This window comes from Contarinia nasturtii, unplaced genomic scaffold (assembly GCF_009176525.2).
Source record: "Contarinia nasturtii isolate CC-2019 unplaced genomic scaffold, AAFC_CNas_1.1 Cnas_scaffold_220, whole genome shotgun sequence".
Taxonomy (NCBI): Eukaryota; Metazoa; Arthropoda; class Insecta; order Diptera; family Cecidomyiidae; genus Contarinia; species Contarinia nasturtii.
This window is the reverse complement of record NW_022197577.1, coordinates 3419347-3442005: the sequence shown is the minus strand read 5'-3', so window position 1 is coordinate 3442005 and position 22659 is coordinate 3419347. Positions and strand designations below refer to the sequence as shown.

The 22659-nt window shown below is 33.9% G+C and overlaps 2 protein-coding genes across 4 annotated transcripts; one reads left to right on the top strand and one right to left on the bottom strand.

Moving 5' to 3' along the window:
• The first annotated feature begins 1679 nt into the window (after positions 1-1679).
• On the top strand, positions 1680-2959 carry LOC116337091. Its single transcript, XM_031761406.1, has 3 exons — positions 1680-2237; positions 2307-2488; positions 2553-2959. The coding sequence occupies exons 1-3, from the start codon at positions 1787-1789 to the stop codon at positions 2811-2813; spliced, it is 894 nt and encodes a 297-aa protein (XP_031617266.1). The 5' UTR covers positions 1680-1786; the 3' UTR covers positions 2814-2959.
• Positions 2958-22604, bottom strand: LOC116337090. 3 transcript variants are annotated; one of them, XM_031761403.1, is made up of 9 exons: positions 21678-22604; positions 6443-7140; positions 6136-6384; positions 5716-5969; positions 5436-5623; positions 5208-5375; positions 4869-5067; positions 4184-4359; positions 2958-4099 (listed from the first exon to the last, which is right to left on the bottom strand). In XM_031761403.1, exons 2-9 carry the CDS (start codon positions 6990-6992, stop codon positions 3967-3969), a joined length of 1917 nt encoding a protein of 638 aa, XP_031617263.1. In that variant the 5' UTR covers positions 6993-7140; positions 21678-22604; the 3' UTR covers positions 2958-3966. The 3 variants fall into 3 exon arrangements, with proteins under 3 accessions (XP_031617263.1, XP_031617265.1, XP_031617264.1); XM_031761405.1 differs by having other exon boundaries at positions 6151-6384; XM_031761404.1 differs by having other exon boundaries at positions 6443-7136.
• Between the last annotated feature and the right edge of the window lie 55 nt (positions 22605-22659).

Sequence of the window (22659 nt, the reverse complement as noted above, 5' to 3'; positions counted from 1 at the left end):
GGACTTCCCTTGTTACTAATGGAATAAATCGATGACAGAATGAAACAGACACATAGTACTAGAAATATTCTCCGACTATCTTAACTTAAATAATCTGCATTTGCACCTTTTTTAATTAAACAAATTTGTTGATTTTTTTCAAATATTTCTTTTTTATTTGTCGATTTTTTTTAAATAATTATTTGAATGGTATGATCTGTATACAAACTTTCCGTTTTTATGTTTGGATTTGGGTTATTCAGCAAATCGCTTTTTTAATTGAAAAAAATCACTTAAAGTTGTTTACAATTCTATATTATCGAATCGATAACGAAAGAAAATGTCATTTGCACGCTTTGGAATTTACTTTGATTAAAGTTTATTATCAAACATGCAAAATATTCCAAGATTTGGAAATATTTTCGTCTAAAAATGACAGCAAAAAAAAAATCAAATCAAATTGAACCCAAAACAACTTCCACTGAAAAAGCATGTGCCCTCCAGAGTGTTTGCTATTAAAACCTATCAGAAAGCACTAGTAGGTTTTCACACTACGAATAGTAATTATCAAAAATGCTCATAATTATCAGAAATGATGTTTCCCTTTGTTTTACCAGCATCTGATTATTATATTTTATAAAAAAATATAATGTTCTTCATGCTCAAGCTGAAACACAATTTTTCAGTTTCAATGGTACAACGATGTTATCATACAAGTAATATTCTCAAACTGTGCAAAATAATTTAACTCAAATCATAGTTCAATAATCTGCTGTAGAAACTATTGATTCATCTATAAACATCAAGTCTATCTACACTCATGCTGTGAAAATGATGAGGATATTTCCCAGGCACGTACATTTTTATTAACCATTCTATATAATTGGATAACAATAGAGGATTGTATAGCAACAATGTTATGTTTTTAATTCTCCTATTATTATGCTGTTTCATTGAGAATTCTTCATTTCAGTGCAATAATCTCAGCGATCATCTCAATGAAACTGAAAGTACGATGATATTACAAAAGTGGTTCAACTATTGAATTTGTTTGCAATTTTGTGATGAAGTTACCAAAAAAATGTGGCCACTTACATTATCCATGGAAAAATTTGGTTACAAAAGATCGTTAACTACTTTCATTGATAAAAATCGACTAATTGTAAATTCAGTTGGAATATTAAAATAATTTCACTTTAAATGACTAAAAATTTATGATTCTATGGTCACGAATTTGTTTTTAGTAAATAATTTCAAAATTCATCAATGAACGACGATCATGTAAAACCAAGTACAATGGTCTAATGCAGAAAAAAATGCATTAAAATGCTAAATTAGACGAGAAAAAAAATATTTTAATGACTTTCACGCAAACAAGGAGTAGAATTGAGCTAAACATTTGTATCATCCGTCGATAATAAAATCAAATCACGTTCCAACCCAATTTTTCTTTCTTTCCATCCGGTTTGTGTCTTACAAACTGCGTCTTACTCAATGAAATTGAACGCACTTGTGTAAACAAGAAGCATAAACCATTTTTGTGCTCGCACGCACCAGACTTCTCCTACTCTATTAAAGGTATGTTTACGGTCGCATCGGCTGGGTGTCATCGACTAGACAAAATTAAAATTCGAAAACCATAATCGAAAATTACTTCGTCCAATTAAAGTGGTTGATATAAAAACAAATGAATTGAATGGATTTTATGACAGTCGTTGCTTAACACTCGAATAGAATAGTGGCTTCAATTAAATTTCAAGTGTTCAAGTGATTTCGGTTTTGTTTCGTTTTATCACTTGCATTCAATATGAAGGTTACAAATTTCATTCAATTGAGCGTCGTTGTTTTGTGTTTGGTGCACAGTTCACGCGGTCAAGATACATTGTTGGATACATTCAACGATATTTACTCAACATGTTTGGTGAATTTGAATACGGATTGCATTCAACCAAAAGCATTGGAATGGTTCAACAAAGTGATTGAAAAACGTGAAATTCACATCACCAACGATTTGAGCATCTTGAAAAATGATTCGGTTAGCGTTGCTGATGAGCCAGAAACACAAGAAGAAGGTGCACGCAGCAATGAAGTCAATTTGGTCAGCAAAGTTGATCAATTTTTGTCAACACATTACCTCAATATCCGTTATCCAAAGGCAGTCATCAATGAAAATGTGCCATCATTCATGGTGTCAACATTGAACCACATGATCCCAGACAGTTTGAACATTCCATTGGAAGAAGGAAACCCAAATGAAGGTACTTTTTCAATAAATTTCATACAATTTACAGCATTTTTATTCATTTATCATTATTCTTATAACTTAGGTCGAGGTCTCGTTAAGAAAGTTTTGATCCCATTTTTGCTCGGTTTGAAATTCAAAACAACCGTTTTGCTTCCATTGGCCTTCGCTCTTATCGCATTGAAAGCCTGGAAAGCACTCACACTCGGACTCATCTCTTTGGTCGTTTCAACCGCTGTTGTTGTCTTCAAATTAGCCAAACCAAAGGTAAAATTTTAAAAATCTATCCATTTAAAAGCTGAGAATGACACTTCTTTCGTGTGTGATGCAGGTTATCAACTATGAAGTTGTACATTATCCACACCATCACCACTATGATCACCATTTGGACCATCATTTGGATGTTCCTCATCACCATCACTTGGAACATTTAGATGTTCATCCAGTTCCACATGCTCACATCGACCATTTGGGACCACATGCTCACATTGACCATTTGGGACCACATGCTCACATTGACCATTTGGGACCACATGCTCATCTTGACGCACATTTGGCTGCACACGACATTGCCTATCCAGCTCATTTATAAGGCATTAAGTCTGTTAACCAATAATTGTAGCGTTCCAGATGCTGATCAACTCAACAAATATATTTAATATTTATTTATTTAATTTATTTGTATGAATCGAAAAATCTATTTATTAAAATCAAAATTAATTTATTTCCCATTTTGAATTGTTGCGTTTTTATTTACTTTTGATGCAAATGTTAGTCTGAGTTTTCAATTTGGAGAATTCTATGAATCACAGATAGAATGTCATGACCTATACAAGCGAGAGTTTTTTTTAAAACTAGAATATCAGACGAGTTTAAATTCTAAGCAGGTTTTCGGCGATAATCAAATGAAAACGGTTTTTGCTAACGCATCATCTATAGTTATGATGAAAAATGAATCAAACTTGCCCGAAACTCATATGCAATTAATTACATTTTCAGAAGCCCATATTTTATCCAAGGATGGTTCCTCTGGGGAGAAGGAATGGCGAGGGGGAGGAGAGCGCAGAGAAGAAACATCACAAAAAGATATTTTTGTAATAAAAAAGCCTCCTCAGCATTCCCCCTCATCAGAGTAACAATCCCTGATTTTATCAAAACCAACATTAATTATATTTGTGATTCTGGTATAAAATGAAAAATCTTCGCTTTCATTTATTTTTTATTATTTGTTATAATTATCATTATTTTATTTATCATTTTATTTATACAAATGTTACCTTCACAAAGGCAAATGTCAGGTGTCATCTAAATAATCTTATGCAAACATACTGTACTAATTTTTTGTTTGTTTGTTCATGTATTTGCGACTATTTGCAAGCAAAATGTGATCAGAGTCGATGCTTTGAATAAATTATTACTGTATTCTTGTGGATGTGTGGCCTAAGTTTTGTTTATTAGCATTTGGCTATGCTTTAAAAAGATAATTTTTTTTTAATTTGCTTTGGTCAAAAAATCCATTTACCCTTAATTAATTATAACGATTCAAGCACACATTCTTAATATATTATATTAATTCCTTTCATTCTCTCTAATCGCAAAAAAGAACAGCTATCTACACATGCACTAATATTTAGATTCTCAGTTTTTTTTAAAATTATGCAACAAAATAAATAAATAAATTAGGCTTGAATTAAACTTAGGGTTTTTGAATCAAATTCCACAATTCAAATGTGCACATATGCTTGTTACATTGTACACTTTGGGTTTAGCGATAAGCAACTCTTTTGATCTTGTCCATCTCTCGCAGCTTTTACGTATTTGTAGAATGTGAGTACAGCTGCATTCAGTGTGGCCGGTTTTTGTAATTCCGATGAATCTCTGAAAGAGTGATAGATAGAAAGAAAAAAGTTTGAATGAGTTGCATTAAAATTTCGATTGAATCAAAATAGCATCACTACAAACCTGCTCAATTCAGCCGACAAGAAATTACTGTGCGGACTAAACTGGGCTGGGCTCTTGTACATATTACACACGAGCCATTCTTTGCAATGTTCACTCACGTATGTACTGTATTGATTCAATATGCTATCAATTCGAGCGACGATCGGACCATAAAATGGATCAATTGCTATCATACTCTAAAATTAGACGGAAAAGAGTTAAAAATCTTTATTACTATATTGTCTTGACTATAAATAATAGGAATCGAATTGGAAACTGGTTTTTTTAGTCTACGGACGCAAAAATCGATGCTATTTACGACGTTAAATAATAGCGAATCATTATAATCTATGCTAATTCCATAAGTATTGAATCATCAACGATTGATGTTTTTTCACTACAAAATTGCACATCCATTCAAAAATAAACAACGTGAACAATTGGGAGCTATCAATTAACATTATCCAATTTGGATATTACGATCGCAAAATTTCCCAGTAAAAGTTAAAATCATCTCTTTTTAACCTTGACGATACATTAACGCGCTGCAAACATTTGAAATAACCTTGAATCGAATCAAAGTAATTACCACCAAATGACATAAATAAAAAGATTGTCAACGATCAATTTCAATTAAATAATTGTTTCAAAAATGTAAAAAAAGTAAAAAGTTCATATTTTTTCTAATGAAATTCAAATTGCATACCTGAGCATAAGCTGGCTGTTGATGTATTGCGTTTTGGATCTTTTCGGCTATTAAATATTTGTCGGGTGAATATTTGACTTGACTAGTTGGTTCATATGTGCTGTATATTTTCGATTGCGATCCTACTGAATCATCTACAAATGGTGCCCGACCGATTGATGTTTCTATCGTCGATCTGGGCGGCGGGAATGGGCTTAAACTAAATATTTTGTCAAAAAAATCGAAAAAATAGTTAATAAAAGCTTCTTTAAAATGTTACAAAAGAATTGATGATAAGCAATTCTTGGCTTTTGGCTTAAATTTATACGCCGTCAGTCTGTTTATACAAGCGGATTTCACCTGGATTGCGGATTGGCTGGATATGTATCTAAAGTGCTTTCGACCGGTTTTACAGCTTGCTCAAGGCCCCAACTGTTGATAGTCTCATCGTCTTCTAATTTTGGTTTGAATGTTTCCGATTTCGAGTGTGGATTCACATTTATATTCCGATGTATATCAGATATGTACCTGTTGAGTATGGCATGCATTAACAAAAGATAAATATACAATTTCTAAATGAGTAATTACTCTGAGCCAAGCCCGGGTCCGGAATGTTCCCAATCGCTTGGATAATGCTGGTGTGGTGGCGGTGGAGCTGGAAGACTATGAATGTATTCAACTGGATGACCTCTTGGCGGCGCAGTGTAAATAATTTCTGGCCGATGTTGATGTGGTGGTGGACGTTCATGTAAGTCTTTGTACCATGCTGGTACAACCTGTATGTCAAATGTTACGTCAATTTCATCGATTAATCACAATTTACTTCACTTTTTTTTGTTGCGAGTCAAAAAAAGGCGAATATACAAACCGTATGCAAATGATTGATTTGATGATGATGGTGATGGTATTTCGTGTCATGATAGTTCTTGTGATAGTATGAGCACAATTTGAATAGATGTGAAAGTGCCGGGAACAGGAACAAAACGAATTTCAAGAGAAGTTTTTTCGCTGCCGTCACACCAACAATCAACGGTAAAATCCAGAATATTTTTATCTTGATGAGTTTGATGACCAATACGATGGCCAAAAATGATAATAGTATTTTGTTTTTGAGGAATTTTTCTAAACAAATAAGGTAACATACGAATTTTATTCATTTGTTTAAATTTATGATTATTTAACGGCCATTGTGCTTGTGCATGTGCATTGTTCAATTATGAGTGCTTGCAGGAGCATGACAAAGGGCCAATTACCAGGACGATTTTGGAACGGGATTCTGTGCACTTACTTTTTAAAAACTTACTAATATGTTTCTTAAGACCAAAAAGTCGGCCAACATCTGATTCTCTTTCTTCTAAAGCTTTTGGAATCATTTCAAATTTAACGAGTGCACCGTCACCATCGAATGCACGTGGAGTTATACGAAATGTTGCACCATCGAATAGCACTTCGGGCATTTTCAATTCCAGATTATGTGTCATCATAAAATTTCTCCATTTTCCATACAGCGCATCGGTCACTTCTTCGATTGGTGATTCTATAAAACGAAATGGAATAAAACAACATGACTTTCACACGTTGCCATTTGAACAAACCTGATTTGAATTCACGAGTTTCTTCTTCCGAAATTTCATTGTCACGTTCCTCTTCGGTGTTGTTTTGTAATTGTGCCAATAAATTGGGATCGATGTCGATTTTCTTGAACAGAATTCGATCGGTCACATTCACATCCGACAATTTCAAGGTATTGTCCAAATATGTATAAATATTCTTTTGAAAGCATGAAAACGATGGCTTGTATAAACAATCATTTATAATACCGTCCCACAGTTCGTTGCCAGATGGTTTGATTATTGATTGAAAACTGCGTTGTGACGATGCCGTTTGATTGCTATGAATTTGATGATTTGAGATTTTCTTTCTAGTTATTGAATGATTTGTAAAAATGTTCGGCTGCATAGCCGGTGTTGCTGATTCGACATGGCCACTGATTGTACTTAGTTTAGTGTTAAATGCTGCATCATCGCACGAACAGTATGCAAAAAATGTGATTGAAACTATTGATGCCCAGTATAGTATGGTGGTCGCTTCAATTGGTATCATCATTTGAAATGAATACGTTGAACGGCCTTTTTTTCTGCGCATTTTGAGGCCACAGTGTATGCTTGAGGAATCCAGTTGCTTAATTTTGGATCGATTTGTATCGAATGTGGCCGATGATAATGCTATGGCGCTTGCTATGCTTTCGTTCACTTCGGTGCGGTGCTCTTTATTCCAATCGATGTCTTCCTGTCTTTATTGAAATGAAAAAACAGGAAAAAATAAGCATTACATTCACTTACAAACATAAAAAGTCATCATTAAATGAGAAAAGACCATTAAAAAAGCGACTATTATATTTCGATGATCTAACAACAAACGAGCTATGAGAAAGAACGAATAGAAAGAGACTTTAATAGTATCAATATACACGTTTTACATTTCCGCACACACCTAGTGTGAAAGGGGAAAGTATTGCAATAGGTCAAAATTTACGAAACCTCAAAAACATGTTTTCTGGACGTTTCTGAGGTCAGAGAACCCGAATCAGGCCGTTTTGAGCATGGTTGTTGTGGGTCTGTTCCACGTCGTACATCGTACGTCGTCCGTTGTCCGCCGTACGCAAAATTTGTCCATCGATTTTCTCACCACCCAGAAAAGTTATTTGAAATCTGACTTCACGAGATGATTGGGGGTCCCCATGAATAGAAATCATCAGATTTTGAGCGACTTTGGTTGATGGAAAAAAATTCCATGCCTGGAGTGATACCTATGAAAAAGAGTCCAATTTTCGTCCAAAAGTCATACTTAATGTAGACTTAAACACTCAAAAATATGTATTGGGGGGTTTTTTGTCACGAAAAAACCGAATCCGACGTTAGTTTTGAGATACAATCAATTTTTAATACAGTTTCCTTGAAAAACCACAAAAAAATTGAATTTTAGTATGGGAGCCATGCCTGTATGCTACCTTAATGACGTGAAACTTTGCACAGACTATTTTTTACACAAAAGTATAACATTCTGAAAATTTGAAGAGATTTCAATTAAAATTAGGGGTACCTCCCATACAAAATTTTCAATTGGCTCAAAAACGAATATTTTGTATGGGAGGTACTCTTAATTTTAGTTGAAATTTCTCCAAACCCTCCGAATGTTATTTGTAAAAAAAATAACCTGCGCAAAGTTTAACGCCATTAAGGTAGTATACAGACATGGCTCCCATACAAAAATCCAAATTTTTTGTGACTTTAGTTATGAAAAGTGTTTCAAAAATAATTTTTATGGCAAAATTAACGTCAGATATATTTTTATAGTATTTTGTTAGAAAATAGAATACTTTCAAATGTCGTACAAATGGTTTCATCATGAAAGTGTGAAAAATCTTTTCTCGGGTACTTCTGCTATTAAATTAAAGAATATTTTGTTGCCAAAGTTGAAACATATTTTTTGGTCTCGAACTTTACGCCGCTTGAAAGGCTTGAAAAATCGAAAAAATATTATTTTGAACTTTCTTAATAAAATACGCAACTACCACCGTGCGGAAAAGTTCGTCTTACTCCCGTAAGACTCTTTATTTTTTTTTTCAAACGACGGACGACCAATTCAAAAGTTGGAAATCAGTACGTAGAATTTCACTGCGGAAATGTTCTACGAGAGTAAAAGATGTATACGCGATGACGATGAGTCAACCTTATTCTAACTAATGTAAATATGTTTTTAAGGTGAAAAATGGCAAGTGGTGAAGATCACTTGTGAATAGAAATCGAAGACGCCCAACAAAAGAATCTATAATCGTTTTTATGAATACGAATCAAGTGAGTCGAAAAGAATCAATGAAATAGACGAAATTTGGGTCATCAATGTGCATCTTCTCTATATATTTGTATCGTGTTATTTTCTACTTATTTTACATTCGCCGGTTCGACGACACACGAGCCACGGCCATTGCACATAAGGCAAATGTACGCATTTCATAGATATAATTGCGTTCACTTTGCTCATCTTCAATTAAGAGAAATAGATAATTGTTGAGGCTGTTCACTCTGTTCGACGCATAACAACAATAAAAATCGATTAAAACACGTACGTGATTGAATCTGTATATTCATGTCAGTAGAATTATTTATTAAAGCACAGAGCAAATCTGAGATGAAACTAGTTTCAATGAGCCTGATGTCGCATTTCCCTGTGGCATTTTTTTTTCTTCATTACAATGCATTTGGGTCAAAATAAAAGGTAAGTACACGGCACCATCGCAAACCCATTTGACAAATTTGTTTTGATACACTGGCACACGTACGTACACCCCGAAAACAATTCAATTGCATTTCAACGCTTCTCAAGCAAATACAATTGAGCAAAACTCTTTTGTTTGTCAATGACCCTTTTTCTTCTTTCTTTCTTTAAAAAAAAAAATATTAAAACTTTCATCAGAGCAAATGACAGAAACAAATTGAAGTGTCAATTACCAATACAATAAATCACTTTAATTGCAATTCATTCTATTTGTGACTGCATTATGTTTTTCTTTTGTATGCAAACACGATCAGCGTACCGATGCTGTTCGGCTACATTGTGCATGCGCCAAGTGCCATTCTCGTTGTAAAGAGATGATAAATTGAGACAAATATTTTGATCATTCAATGCAACTGCAAATGAAAACATTAGCTAAAAAAAAACGTTTTGTTACAAAAAAAGAGCAATAAACATGATTTTCAACGATGGAATAATAGTAGCAAAGTATGAATGAATCTGTCAAACTCAGATTGCTCAGCTGTCATAACTTAATTTGTGAACAATGTAAGCAATCATTTGAAATTAACTGGCTAGAAGAATGTGTTTGCTTCATTGCAAACTTTCACGTATGGCGATGTGTACAAACTAAATCATTTTGACCTAATTAACCAGTTTGAAATCGACATCGTCAATACGCGCCAAGACACAATGAAATAAATGATAAATTCAAAATCATTTTGGTACGTACATTGTGACTACACACAAAAATCAGCAAATCTGTCAAATTACAAACTAAAAAGAACGCTTGCTCCAATTGACATTCAAATTAATGATTTCAATATGAAATGCGGAATGGAGATTATCTCGACGATGGTGTACCTTATTGTTCCACAATTTCAATTGCTCTAATTGAATTTAATTGTTGTTTTACTACACGGAGTGTATGTATAATTTTCACAATCGATTTGTACAAGTGCTTGCTCTTTCTCTTAGCATAACATACACAATTATTATTTCAAGGTGTTAGAAAATCGGAAATAATTGTACGCACAGCAATTTCAGTGGGCTTAGAAACGAATCAATCAAACACACCATACAATTATGATAATTCATCAACATCGAAATTCTTTGCGTACATATTTCAATAATTGAGACTTCAATCATTGTTTATGTGATGAGGCAAATCTGTAGAATCAAAGCTATCATTTACACGTGAAAAAAAGTGATCACCACCTGTAATTCATTGATATAAACGCGTACTAAAGATTGTGAATATTGAAATTACCGTTGTATATGCTAACATATTTTATTAAACCGATCAAATGATTTGAAAAATGAAGATGATGAGTCATGAATTAAATATATAAAGGCATACTTTTGATCACTTGACATCTTAACTGAATGCAATTTCTAAATGATTCTAATTTCATTGAAATGTGTTGACACTCATTCACATCATTCAATGTGAACATGAAAATAATAATAATTAAGATATTCTAGCCTACTTTGAATACGTTGGCATCTGAATGGCTTTTCCGAAAAGAAAATTTGAATACAATTTGAAATCGATTCATTTTTGTAATACATCTTTTGTAAGTTCGAAAAGAAATGTGACTTTTGTATTTAAAAAAAAAAACTTCAATAAAAAATGTGAGATGTGAAGCAAGTGACTGTGTCTGCTTATTAAATAAGAAAGAAAAAGTCTGCCTTTCGCTTGGCATTTAAGTGATTCTTTCAATTTAACATTAGCAGATTGAAAGATAATAACTAAATTCAACAGAATGACCATTCTTTTTCTAGCTTTTTGTCTCGGTAGATTGCACCCGAAATTTGATTTTGATTACATCAAAATAGGTTAATCTAACTTCTGGATTCAGATAACAGGTACCGGTTTAGTGTCAAATTATTCGCGAATCTCTTCTCCATAGATTTAAAAATGTATAAAATTGACATTTTTTTCGTGTTCTACTTCATACTCGTATTCTTATATGTGTGACCGTTAAAAGTTCGTTGATATTATTTAATTTCAACATAACTGTGTTGAGTTGTTCAGACATCGAATACCGTCATGCAGAATATGCAGATTTGATAGCTGCAAGCAATACGTGTCGTCATTCTGTACGCATGCATATATAAATAAATGTCAATTGAAGAAGAAAAAAACGAGCAGAAAATCTCAAAAAGAGACAAAAATTTGCATGTACAAAAATTCGCCGTTGATGATATTGAGGTCACATTTCATCATCGCTGGTCGTTGATTGGTCCACGATATGCACGAATCTTAATGTCTGTGTATTTTCTTGTCGACGTTCAAAATTCCTGAATTATTTATAACCCGAATGTTCTTTGAAAACACAGCTACTTTTATTATTTTATTATCAGATGGGTTTACACGTTTTTCCTCAAACAATGACGTTAAGTGAGAAGAAGTCATTTTCACACTTGAAATAGAAAATCGTTTGAGATTTATCGGTTGAAAATTTATGAGAAGGCGTGTAGAAAATCATGAGACAACAATTTTTCACCATAAATACCGCATTAATGGTTGCTTTAAGTTGAATTAAAAGTTCTTGCCAGTGTCTTCGAACAAATGTAGTGTTGATCTGCGAAAAATGCGGTTAGGTTTACAAGAGAATCATAAACACAAGTACGATTTTTCATCAAACTGTAATCGTTCAAATGTGTGAGTTTTTGTCGTAATTCCATAAACTGTTAGAGGTGTTATGTATTCTTGTCAAAAGTGTACGCACCATATCGAATGCACGTTTTATGTTCTCGAGAAGATTGATTCAAATAAATAATACACAGCCGTACCCGCCATTTGTTTGATAGAAATACAAATACCTTAACATCACGCATCGTAAACATGCAACGAAAATCCAAATTGGTAACTTTTTCATTTCAATCAAATGATTCATTCCATCGTAACATGTGGCGAATCTTTGTTTTTCGTTCAAACATTGCTTGTTTGTTTTTTTGCTTTCTTTCAATTTGAACTTGATTCAAACACCATCACGTCACGTAAAATGGTTATTCATGCAATTGAACATGAGTGTGCGCGGTGCTTCATTTGTTTCTCATTAGAATGGCTTAACAAAATAGCGAAACAAAATTATTTTTACATTTTTATTGCTACCATAATAATATTGTTACCGACAATGCGCCTTCTGTTCGAACAATTTGTAACATGTGTATACCTGTGTGTGCTTTAAAAAGATCAATGTTCATGTTGTTTTTTTCCCCAATGATGTTCTCTTTTATGATTCTCGCAGTTAAATACGAGGCGCCACGGGCATCCACCCAATTTACCAATGAATGATTTGCACAATAAACCAGCAAAATAGTTTAATGCCAGTGAATGGTATGAGAGTGAACTGACCACTTCGAGAGAGATAGAAAAAAAATCTGATTTATTACCATTTCTCGCCCAAGACTTATTCTCACTTTTGTTTGTGTCTTGTGGTACAGTGATACACTTTTACACAAAATGCAAACGAAAAGAATGAAAAGAAGCATTGTATGGCTCTCTTCTTCGTTCGCATTCGTGTTTGCTGACGATATTACCGGTCGCCCGTTCGTTATCTCTCCCAATATTTGCATATACCATGTTGTTGCTGTTTGCTCGTTTCTTCTTTCGTGTTGGCATTGTGTACACTGTATCTGCGCTGCCTGTCTTTATGCGGTATATTCATTGATGCGTGCAACAGAATCCGAAAAGAGATTGCCGAAAAAAGACGGCGAAAACCACAGTTGAATATAATAATAAAATCATAATAACGAGCGTGTGAGCGTCTTAGAGATAAATATACAGAATTTTGGAAAGTTTTTCGTATACAACACAAAAAAATTTGTGTACTTTTGAAATTCGTATTTCGTTTTGGTTTTCGACAAATTATCTCGGATGATTCACTTTCGTTTGATATTTTAACACACAAAACAACAATTTACGGTTGTTGTATTTTCGCGCACGATAAAAATGATCAATTTTATTAATATAATTTACATTTTTTTTCTCTTTGCTTGTTTGCATTGAAAATGGAAATTTCGATTGAACTTCGTTGGGTGTTTCACACGCATGAACAACAAAATTGCTATACAAACACTGATCCGATTGCACAGCATGTGTATCAATCAATTTGATTGTCGTTTGACCATCAATTATACATACATTTCGATGGAATTTAAATCGAATTATTCCAGAAAAATTACACGCCCGTCACAGAAAGATCTCGATCGAGGTGCGATCGTGTAATTTTCACTTTTTATGTGAAGATGAGTTTCGTTGAGAATATTTTGTCAACAATTGGAATGAAAGCATAAAATCACATTCAAATTAAAGTGAAAATATCATGAAAATCGGGAAAAGCATCACGATTTTCATTTCTAGCTTCCGAATAATTTCTCGTGCACTTCATTTTAATCGACTCTTCCATTAAGCCTAAAGTAATCACGCCATCAAATTTATTCTATTTCTCCAATATATTGCGAAAAATAATTTTAAAAGTGAAAATAAAACATCGATTAAAACTAAGCGCCCAATTTAAAACAGCGTTTAAGTGCTTGCCCATAACGCATATTTGTCCACGAAATTCAGAGCCGCCTTTAAATGATTAAGAATGCGAAATGAGTATGAGAGTTACGAATGTTATGGACAAATTAAAAGCACGATTTTTTTTAGACTTGTGAGCTCTTTTCTATTTACTTATACAAATAAAAACTGAAGCGAAAATCCAATTTGATGTATGCGTGTGCGTGTGGTCCGTCAAAGACCAAGTCCGTCCAATTAGCACGTGCACCGTCATTGTCGATGTTAATCGATTTTTTTGAAAAAAGGAAAAATGTGCTAAAATCATCAATTTCGTGAAATTTCACTGTCATTTCACCTGGACAAATGAAAAATATTGAACATGCAAAAAAAATCGTGTGCGACATCTTGAACTCTATCGCAAAGCAATCATTTCTGTAAAAAAAAATGATTTGGCAACAAAACCATTTCAAAGATCGCAAATAAGATTGGTGAAAAGCGAAAGCAACAAAAAATGTGATTGAAGGCTGAAAGACTCATTGGGCTCATCAATCAAATGAAGCTAAATGTTAAAGACATTTTTTTCGTGTTTGCAATGAATGGCAGTGATTGTTGACAAAATTCATGCATACAGCACGCAAAGAATAAAAAGCACGACCATTATTTGTATATTTAGATGAAAAAAAATGTAACGGTGTCGACTCTTCTTGTTGTCGTCATCTTAATGATTTATTAAAGGGAACACAGAACGCACATCGTTTCAAAAGCGACCGAAACGATTAACGAAAGTAAACAAAGGTAACCGTCAAATTCAAATTAAGTGATTCAAGTGTGTGTGTTTTTTTTTCTGTCTAAAAACGCACACTGAAAGCCAACCAAACGGGAAAAAATCCACAAAAGAGTGTATTTAAATTTGATGACGTTTTTTTCACTCTCCCGAAAAGAACTTTCATTATTTTCTGTTTGTATTGAGCTCTAGTTAGTGTTTAATAAACACTGTTTACCTTCCTCTTTAATTACCAACAACAATGTGAATTTTAGTGACAAGTAAATTCATGACGAAAATGAAAACGATTTTTGTCACTGTCGAGCGAGAAAAAAAACTTGTTTTCTTTTGTACAAAGAAAATTTTCAAAAATATAGTACACAATAAACGAAAGCGACAATAACAGCCGCAAGATTCAAATCAGCATGCAGTCTTCTTTTGACCATCGTTTTTCCTCTGTTTTGTTGTTGTTGTGATAACTTGCCTGTGGGTCAATGGTTTCTCTGACAATTCGTTTCTCTCTCTCTTTTTAAATTGACAGAACGAAGACACACTGCATCACGAAATGAAAACAGAAAATTAAAAAATTCACTTTGCATAGCATCTTGATTTCAACTCGTTTTAAAAGTCATAGCTGAACAAGCTGAGCAATGACCGGATAGAAACACGAATTGTGAATACGGATCGTTGTCATCGTCAACGAGGCTATTCAAATAAAATCAAAGTGCTGCGATGTGAAATATGAAATTGAGCGAGCGCGGGAAGAGAAAACAAGCAGAAATCGGAGAAATGATTGCTGCAAGTGATCATTTTAGTAAATCGGGCAGTGTGTCAATATCAATTAGACAATTATTATGATCGTTTGTGTACTGATGTCTATGTAATCACGTCTGCATCTCGATGCGATGATGCCGCAAATATATGACAATAATTTCTCTGTGTGTTCTGAATCGTTATTCTGTATATTCGTTTGAGCCAGTGACGACATCAACCTGAATTAACTGTGCAAATGAAATTGTTTCCATTTTCTCATTGAAATCGAAGCGACTGTCTGTGGGAATAATAACAGAAGAAAAGAGGAGTGTCTATTGTACACACTGTGTGTATCGGTTATGGACAATTATGTGTGCGGATGCGAATTGACTTCTTATTTAGAAATTTAGTTTTACTAGGAATCTTATGCGATTAGCATAGAGTAGCACAAGTCAAAAGCCAATTCTTAAAGCATTATGAGATCGACACATATAAAACCAAGGTGATGTAAATTAATTCAAACTAATATTCCAATTCGAAAGAATGTAAAAAATGATTGAATTATTATGAATGGAACCGCACTTTCTATTCATCATAATGAATAATTTAAATCAAACAGTTTGAAATCGAATTTAATGACAGAAAATAGTCAGGTAAAACCGATAAATCTCAATATTTTCTGTGACTGTGAACTGGCATAAGTCTCGAAGTAAGATTGGGAATTAGCACAAGTGGCTCAATGAATGAGATTAAAATGTGGTCGTCAATCGACTAAAAAACCGATCACTTTCATCTCGCGTGTGCAGTCCAGAGCTTATCGGCATTTGTTTATTATAATATAAATGGATTGACTAATTTATTCAATGCGAAGAATAGAGAGGAAAGTTTTCTAACGGTTCTTTTTCGGAAGACAATCATAAGCACATAAGTGAAGTCGTCGCTGTCGTTTAAATGTCAAGACACGAACACACAGAGAATGTGTGGGCAATTGGACGTATTCTTAGTACCTGTTCTGTGTTTAAACTTGCGTGCAATAGACCACTTGTCTTTATAGCCACGAGCAAAATCGGTATAAGAACATACGTTGAATTAAATAGGCATATAATTAAGCGTTTTACTTTTTAACACCAACAAATAATCACAAAAACTCATCTTTCCATTCGCACTTTGGCTCAGTTCTCACATGCGGTAGAAAGTTAATGCATTTTTCTGTGCATTTTATCGGCCGTTTTGCATCGAAAGAATCTTATTTTCTCCAGCATTATTCTTAAATTGTAATATAAAGTCACGTCGTATATCGGAGAGATGATCTTTTCATATATTTTTTTCGGAAGCATTTCTGTCGGATGTGAGTTAGCAATTCATCTTTCACATCCAATTGAAATGTTAATTAGCAAAATTTTATTCATATTTTTTTGATTAAGTTGTATCAAAGTGTTTTGTGTGCATTTCAAGTTCAACAGTTGCAGCAATTGGGAAATCATATTCGTGTTCAATTAATGATACCGGCATTTTTCCATCTGAATTCAGCCAATGCGGAAAAAACAAGGGAGCAAAAAAAAAAGAGAAAACAAACAACGGAATTCCGAGCGATGAGCGAGAATGATGTATGTGCAGAGTAGGCACATTCGATGTACATAAAAATAGTATTTTACAAATCTAACACTTAATGATGCTCATCAATGTATATCTCATGTTCGTCATATTTTTCCTTGACTCACATATGATTCAGATATGTTTGCTATTCAACATAGAAAGCAACAATATTTTTTGTTGTGTTTATTTCCGAGATGAATTTCTCCTCTCTCTCTCTCTCTCTCTCTCTCTTATTCTCTTCCTCTTCGTCTATCTCGCGAAAAAAGCGGTAAATCGATCGGGAAGATTTCTTCATTTCCTTGGTATGGAATTTGGTTGTTGGTGAAAAAAAATGAATTGAAACAATATGATGAATCGTGTTATTTACCGCTTAGAACAAGACGTGGGAATTTCAAGGTAAATTCGTACTTTCGTCTTAAATACAACAAAACGCTTGAACCGACAAATCCAATATAATTATTTGATTGATCAAACGTGATCGTTTCAAATGATTCTAATCAACTGTAGACACTGCATAACACGGTTGGGAATTGAAGTGAAATGGTGTGATTGTCGAGTATTGCAACACACTCAACAGTTTCACTTAATTCTTTTGTCTGGTCGGAAATGAAAATTATTGTTATCATTAGTTTATTTCTGGCATTGTTATTTGGTGGAGTGTGTGTGTGTGTACGGTGTTCACAAGCTAGCATCAGTGCGCTCGCATACAAGAAATTAATGGTAATGAAAATGAAAATCATACGCCTGTAAAGATGCAAGAGATGTGCATGATGTGCAAATAGATAGATGATTATGGTGAAAAGTCTAATGGATTTATACGTATTGTTACGCTTGAGTCGAGCAGTTGAATTGGCGTGAATGCATTAACACTCAAGAGTGAATAACAGAAACAAATGAAAAATGGCGGCGTTTTGAGTGCGATGATGTATGAATGAAAAACGAAATCGACAACGCATCAGCCGTCAGTAGCAGTAGCAACAATAACAACAAAACAAAGCTCATCACGAATCACTCAAAAAAATGTATGATAAAGAAATCCACGCACACAAAAACAACAACATTTTGATGAAAGTGTTGAGAATGAAAGAAAAACAACAAAATATCAGAATTATGAATGTGCATCAACTTGACCCATTTCTCTCGATCATATTACACGCTCTGAGCATTGAACGAACGCCATAAAACCGTAGGCTGAAGAATCTACAATCAATTTCTATTTTTTTTTTTTCACAAAAACATCATCTTTTTTTTCGTTTCGGAAAGTTGGCATGCTATCGTAAGACAAATCAAAAGTTTTTTTCTGCTTACCGCTTAATTTCTTCTCATTTTCATCTTTTCAAGTTCACATCACACAAGGAAGTTAGATGAACCATTCAGTTTTTTTTTTCATTTGGCATTAGTAAAAATAACTTTTCTTTTTCACATAAAAAAAAATTGAAATTGATCAATCTTATGCGGAAACATTGCTATCATGGCATTTGATTGTGGCACGATAGAGCACGAGTTTTCAATGATTTTTCTCATTTTTTTGTCTTTTGATTTCTATATGTCTTTTGTTGAGTATGCAAAATATTTATTTTTTATTCATTACAATGAAAAAAAGAAGAAAAAAAATGAAAAAGAGTGAAAACAGATAGATAACATTCCAAAATGAATTTGAATTTCGAATGAAATATTTTTTGTTTCCTCTCCATTCAGACACAACCTAAATTTTACGCCCGATTTCTATATTCTAAGAAATCACACATTAACACGCAATGTTGAACAATATGAGTAAATGTTTATTGTTGTTGTTGACAAAGATCAAATGTGATAAAAATGGCCATTGTACGACAGTCGCGCGCCGATGAATAATTATAAAGATGATAAAATTCAAACGAAAAACGAGGATTTTCCTCTTCATTTGTATTCAAAGATGTACACGTGTTTTCGGGGTCAGAAGCAAAAAAAAATTATCGCGCGCGCGTGATTCTTGGGTGAAATTAATCTTCATCTTCTTTTGAAGGCTTACAATTTCTCGCTTGTAAATTAGGCATTCATAAACTGTTGGTCATTATTTGATTTGTACCAATAGTGACACAAATAGGGCCGTTTTCTTCTCATCAATAGCTAAATGAAAGTGCTGGCAAACTTATCGAACCATTTCAAATCTTTCAATTTTCGTGTTCAATGTTTAAGTTCATTAACTACGCTTGTTATGTTTTCACACGTTGAATAACATAATGGTTCATTTGTCGAATTCAATTATTGGGCCTTTTTTCGGTCTCAGCTATCTATGTATGTTGAGATCATAAAAATGGAAATTTTATCCATCCACATGAATAAGAAGAAGATATGAAAGCGGTTGCCGTGGAAAATGCCTTTGACTTTGAGAGTGAATATACAGACGTTACGCATAAATTCACTCATCAGTGATTCAGTTTGAACAAGCATGACCGCGATTTATTTGGTGATTTTACTCAAATTCCGATCGATTCATTTCCTTGCTTGTTTGCATCGAAAAAAAAAGTTTCTAAATTTTAATAAATATAATTATAATGCTTGAAATATATTTGATTTCATCTGCTCGGTAAACTTTTCTTGTGCTACAGCTCTTCCACTTTTCGCATATATTTGTGTGTGTACACTGTGTGGCTGCTATTCAGATGAGATCATGCTTGAGCAAAACAATTCAGAAAAAAAATGATTTTTATTTCTCGCTGCTCGTTAAACTGGTCTGAAAGTGCATTGGAAACAGAGAAAACGCACATTATATCGAACACACGCAGACATACATATTATTACAAATTAAAATTGTTCGGAAGACCATAGAAACGACGACGATGGAAAAGATATTCGAGTTTAAGCATCAAGGCGTGTGCATTTATTGCCATCTTCATTTACGCAAATCTCCACCTTAATTAAAGAGTATTTGAAAAATGCTTAAATTACACGTCAAAATTATAATGTGCATTTGTTGTTGGACAAACGACATCAAAAGCACGACATTCGAAGATGTGATGCACACACAAAGCAGTTGTAAGTGGTTCTTTCTATGCTCTCGAACGATATCAGTGGGTCATTTGGAATTTGTCTCTCTATTCTATCGTCGATTCACATGCACACACACACACACACAATCGACGCGAAAACCTAGACCTACATTTTACTGCTGCATCAGCAACAGTGAACGAACGGAACGCCGCAAGATCGATGACTTCGATTTCAACTTCCTAGTTTTCGCTTTGCGTCATATTGGAATTCGATGTATTGTCGGTGAGTCTCAAACAGAAAACGAAGAAAAAGGAACGATCGCATCGTGCGCACGCTCGACATTCTCATTTTTTTTTTTGTTGCATCAAGAACTGGTTTGTTATTATGCCTTTTTTCTGCATTTAAATGGTATAGTTTATATGGAATATCGATTATGATGACGACGATCGCAACGAAATACATGCGTTCGCCACTCTTTTGGGACCGTACATTGGCTTACTGTATCAATTTCGGAAATCACATACTGGCACTTGTTTTGAGTGCAAGCGAGTAATTTATGGGCGAGCTGTTTATCGGTTTCACTGTACAATGTGCAATAGCTGACCGACAGAACAGTCATACACGACAGAATTGAGTAAAAGCGGTCGGTTTGGTTTTGTCCAGCATCTTGTTGTGTTCTTTGTATGTAATTATACACACACGTGTACAGAAAGAAAAAATGGTGTTGATACTGCCACTGTCGTTGTTGCTTGTGTGTTATTTTCTTGCGATCATACCAGCTGAAGTAGAAAGAACCAATGGCCAGAGACTAAGAATGTCGCACACGCATTCAAGAAAGTTTACTCAATATGAATCACACACATTTCACTTCCTCATGCGATAGCAACATTTGCGTTGTACAATCAATGAGAGCACAATTGATTGAATTTATTACTTGACAGAAAAGGTGCGCAAATGATTTCCGGAATATGGGATTTAAATTCAAACAAACAAAGGAAACGGTAAAATGATTTTTGTTTTTAGAACATGCGACATCAGTGGAATCAATGATTCATGGCCAAACGAGGAGCCCATTTACACCAGTGCGTGAAAAGGTATTATTTTTTCGTAAAACGCAAGAAGTTAAATGTTTCGCTGGTCTCAGACGAAAGAGAAAACCGAATGCACGCATGATATCATTTTTGAGAAATATATGGGCGAAATGAGCATGGATGAGAAAGTGCGACCAATTAAAAAGCTTTGCATTTCGGTGTATATTCATGGATGCGATTTATTTCGTTGAACAATTTTTATTCATTTTTGGTTTTCATTTGAAAATAAAGTAATTCTATTTTAAGTAAAAACCCACTCAATCGACAACCATGTGAATTCTTCTCTGTATATGACAAATTTCAATGTGAAAAAAATTGCTTCAGCAATTTTGATTGTTCTATTCTCTTGTCAATTATATCGTATTTTTCAGTGTCAAATACGTAGATTATTTCTCTGTTTGTGCTTAAAACAACATAAGCGACGCGCACTCAACTGACAGCTGACATAAAAGAGAAGTTTTTGGTGCGTATTAAATGAAGTTTATTGTTACTTTTAACTGTCATACCAAAACTCAACCGAATGAATAAAGTGCAAACAACTCGAACAACAATCACATCAAGTAGAAATCTGTTTCTCTCCGTCGACTCGATACAATTAAGGCGTTTTAAAAAAAAGTGCATCGCGAAATCTAAAAGAGTTTATTTATAGAGAAGAAATTGCACGACATCTAGAACCGTAATCGCTGGCAAAAGAATGGAGAGACGGAAAACCTTCAAATTGCACAATGCCGGTCGCGCGTTGTGCGGTCTTCCGATTTGATTGCAATCGCAATGATACTTCTGACGATACTTTTGCGTTTGAATGCATTGAGATCATATATATATATATTTATAACAAAACCACATACCTTTCTGAAAATAAAATTTCTCCCGATGATCTTTAAACACAAGCAGTCGATAATCGAAAAAAAAGGACTGACTTCAATTTCGATTCAATTGAATTGTTTGTTTAGCTTTCGCTTTGGTAATTTAACGGGCATTCAATTTGTTTCATATAGAGAAATGTCAAAATTGTGTAGAAATTAACATGCAAGTGAGAACCGTTTCGTTGATCAATTGCCTTTACGCCGTTAATTCACTCGAAATCGACTGTGGCACGCAAGCACTTTTCCACTACCGTTTTTCTTCTTTCGTCTGACGTTTTTTTTTCTTGTTCAAACTTATTTATGAAATTGTTTGTATTTTTTTTTCGCTCAAGTATATCACATTGCCATAAATGGATTTATAGAATTCATTTGCACTCAATTGATTGTAGTTTTAGTGATCGGATCAAAGAATTTTCGTATGCTACGGCACATTAAATAAACACATACACATACACTCACACAACATAAATCGAATGTAAAATGTTTTGTTTGCGATGCGCACGCTTCAGACCGAAAGTAGAAAGAGAATTTTTTGATTTCGTGTTTTAAAAACGGCAAAGCAACGAGCCAATAAATATGCAAGAAGTGAAAGAATCAAATGGAATTTCGTCGTTCGTTTTTTTGGTGTTGTTTTTTGTTTCGTCTCGTTTTTTTCAATTGGTAAATCGATTGTTTTTCTGATGATTGGTATGCAAGTTTATGGGCTTTCAGATTCGAATTATTATTATTTTTTTGTTTCGTCTTACAGTGATCGTGAATTTAGAATTGGTTGCGAAGCACGCGCGCATGCGTACTCGATTCTTTACTGTGCAAAACACACACGTCTGTATACCACTGATTTTAAAATACGACTAACGAGCCATTTCGAATGATTTTGGTCTTGTGGTGGCTGATGTGCTTCTGCACTCACAACGATGTACCACTTTTATAAGAAGAAAGACCTCTTTTCTTCTTTCTCATTTCT

Excerpts from the sequence above, each read along its gene's own strand:
- LOC116337091 (XM_031761406.1), top strand. The coding sequence starts at position 1,787 with ATGAAGGTTACAAATTTCATTCAATTGAGCGTCGTTGTTTTGTGTTTG. Across the intron at positions 2,238-2,306 it reads AGAAGGAAACCCAAATGAAG|GTCGAGGTCTCGTTAAGAAA; the intron begins GTACTTTTTCAA and ends CTTATAACTTAG. Across the intron at positions 2,489-2,552 it reads TCAAATTAGCCAAACCAAAG|GTTATCAACTATGAAGTTGT; the intron begins GTAAAATTTTAA and ends TGTGTGATGCAG.
- LOC116337090 (XM_031761403.1), bottom strand. The coding sequence starts at position 6,992 with ATGCGCAGAAAAAAAGGCCGTTCAACGTATTCATTTCAAATGATGATA. Across the intron at positions 5,970-6,135 it reads TATTAGTAAGTTTTTAAAAA|AAAAATTCCTCAAAAACAAA; the intron begins GTAAGTGCACAG and ends TTATTTGTTTAG. Across the intron at positions 4,360-4,868 it reads AACAGCCAGCTTATGCTCAG|AGTATGATAGCAATTGATCC; the intron begins GTATGCAATTTG and ends GTCTAATTTTAG.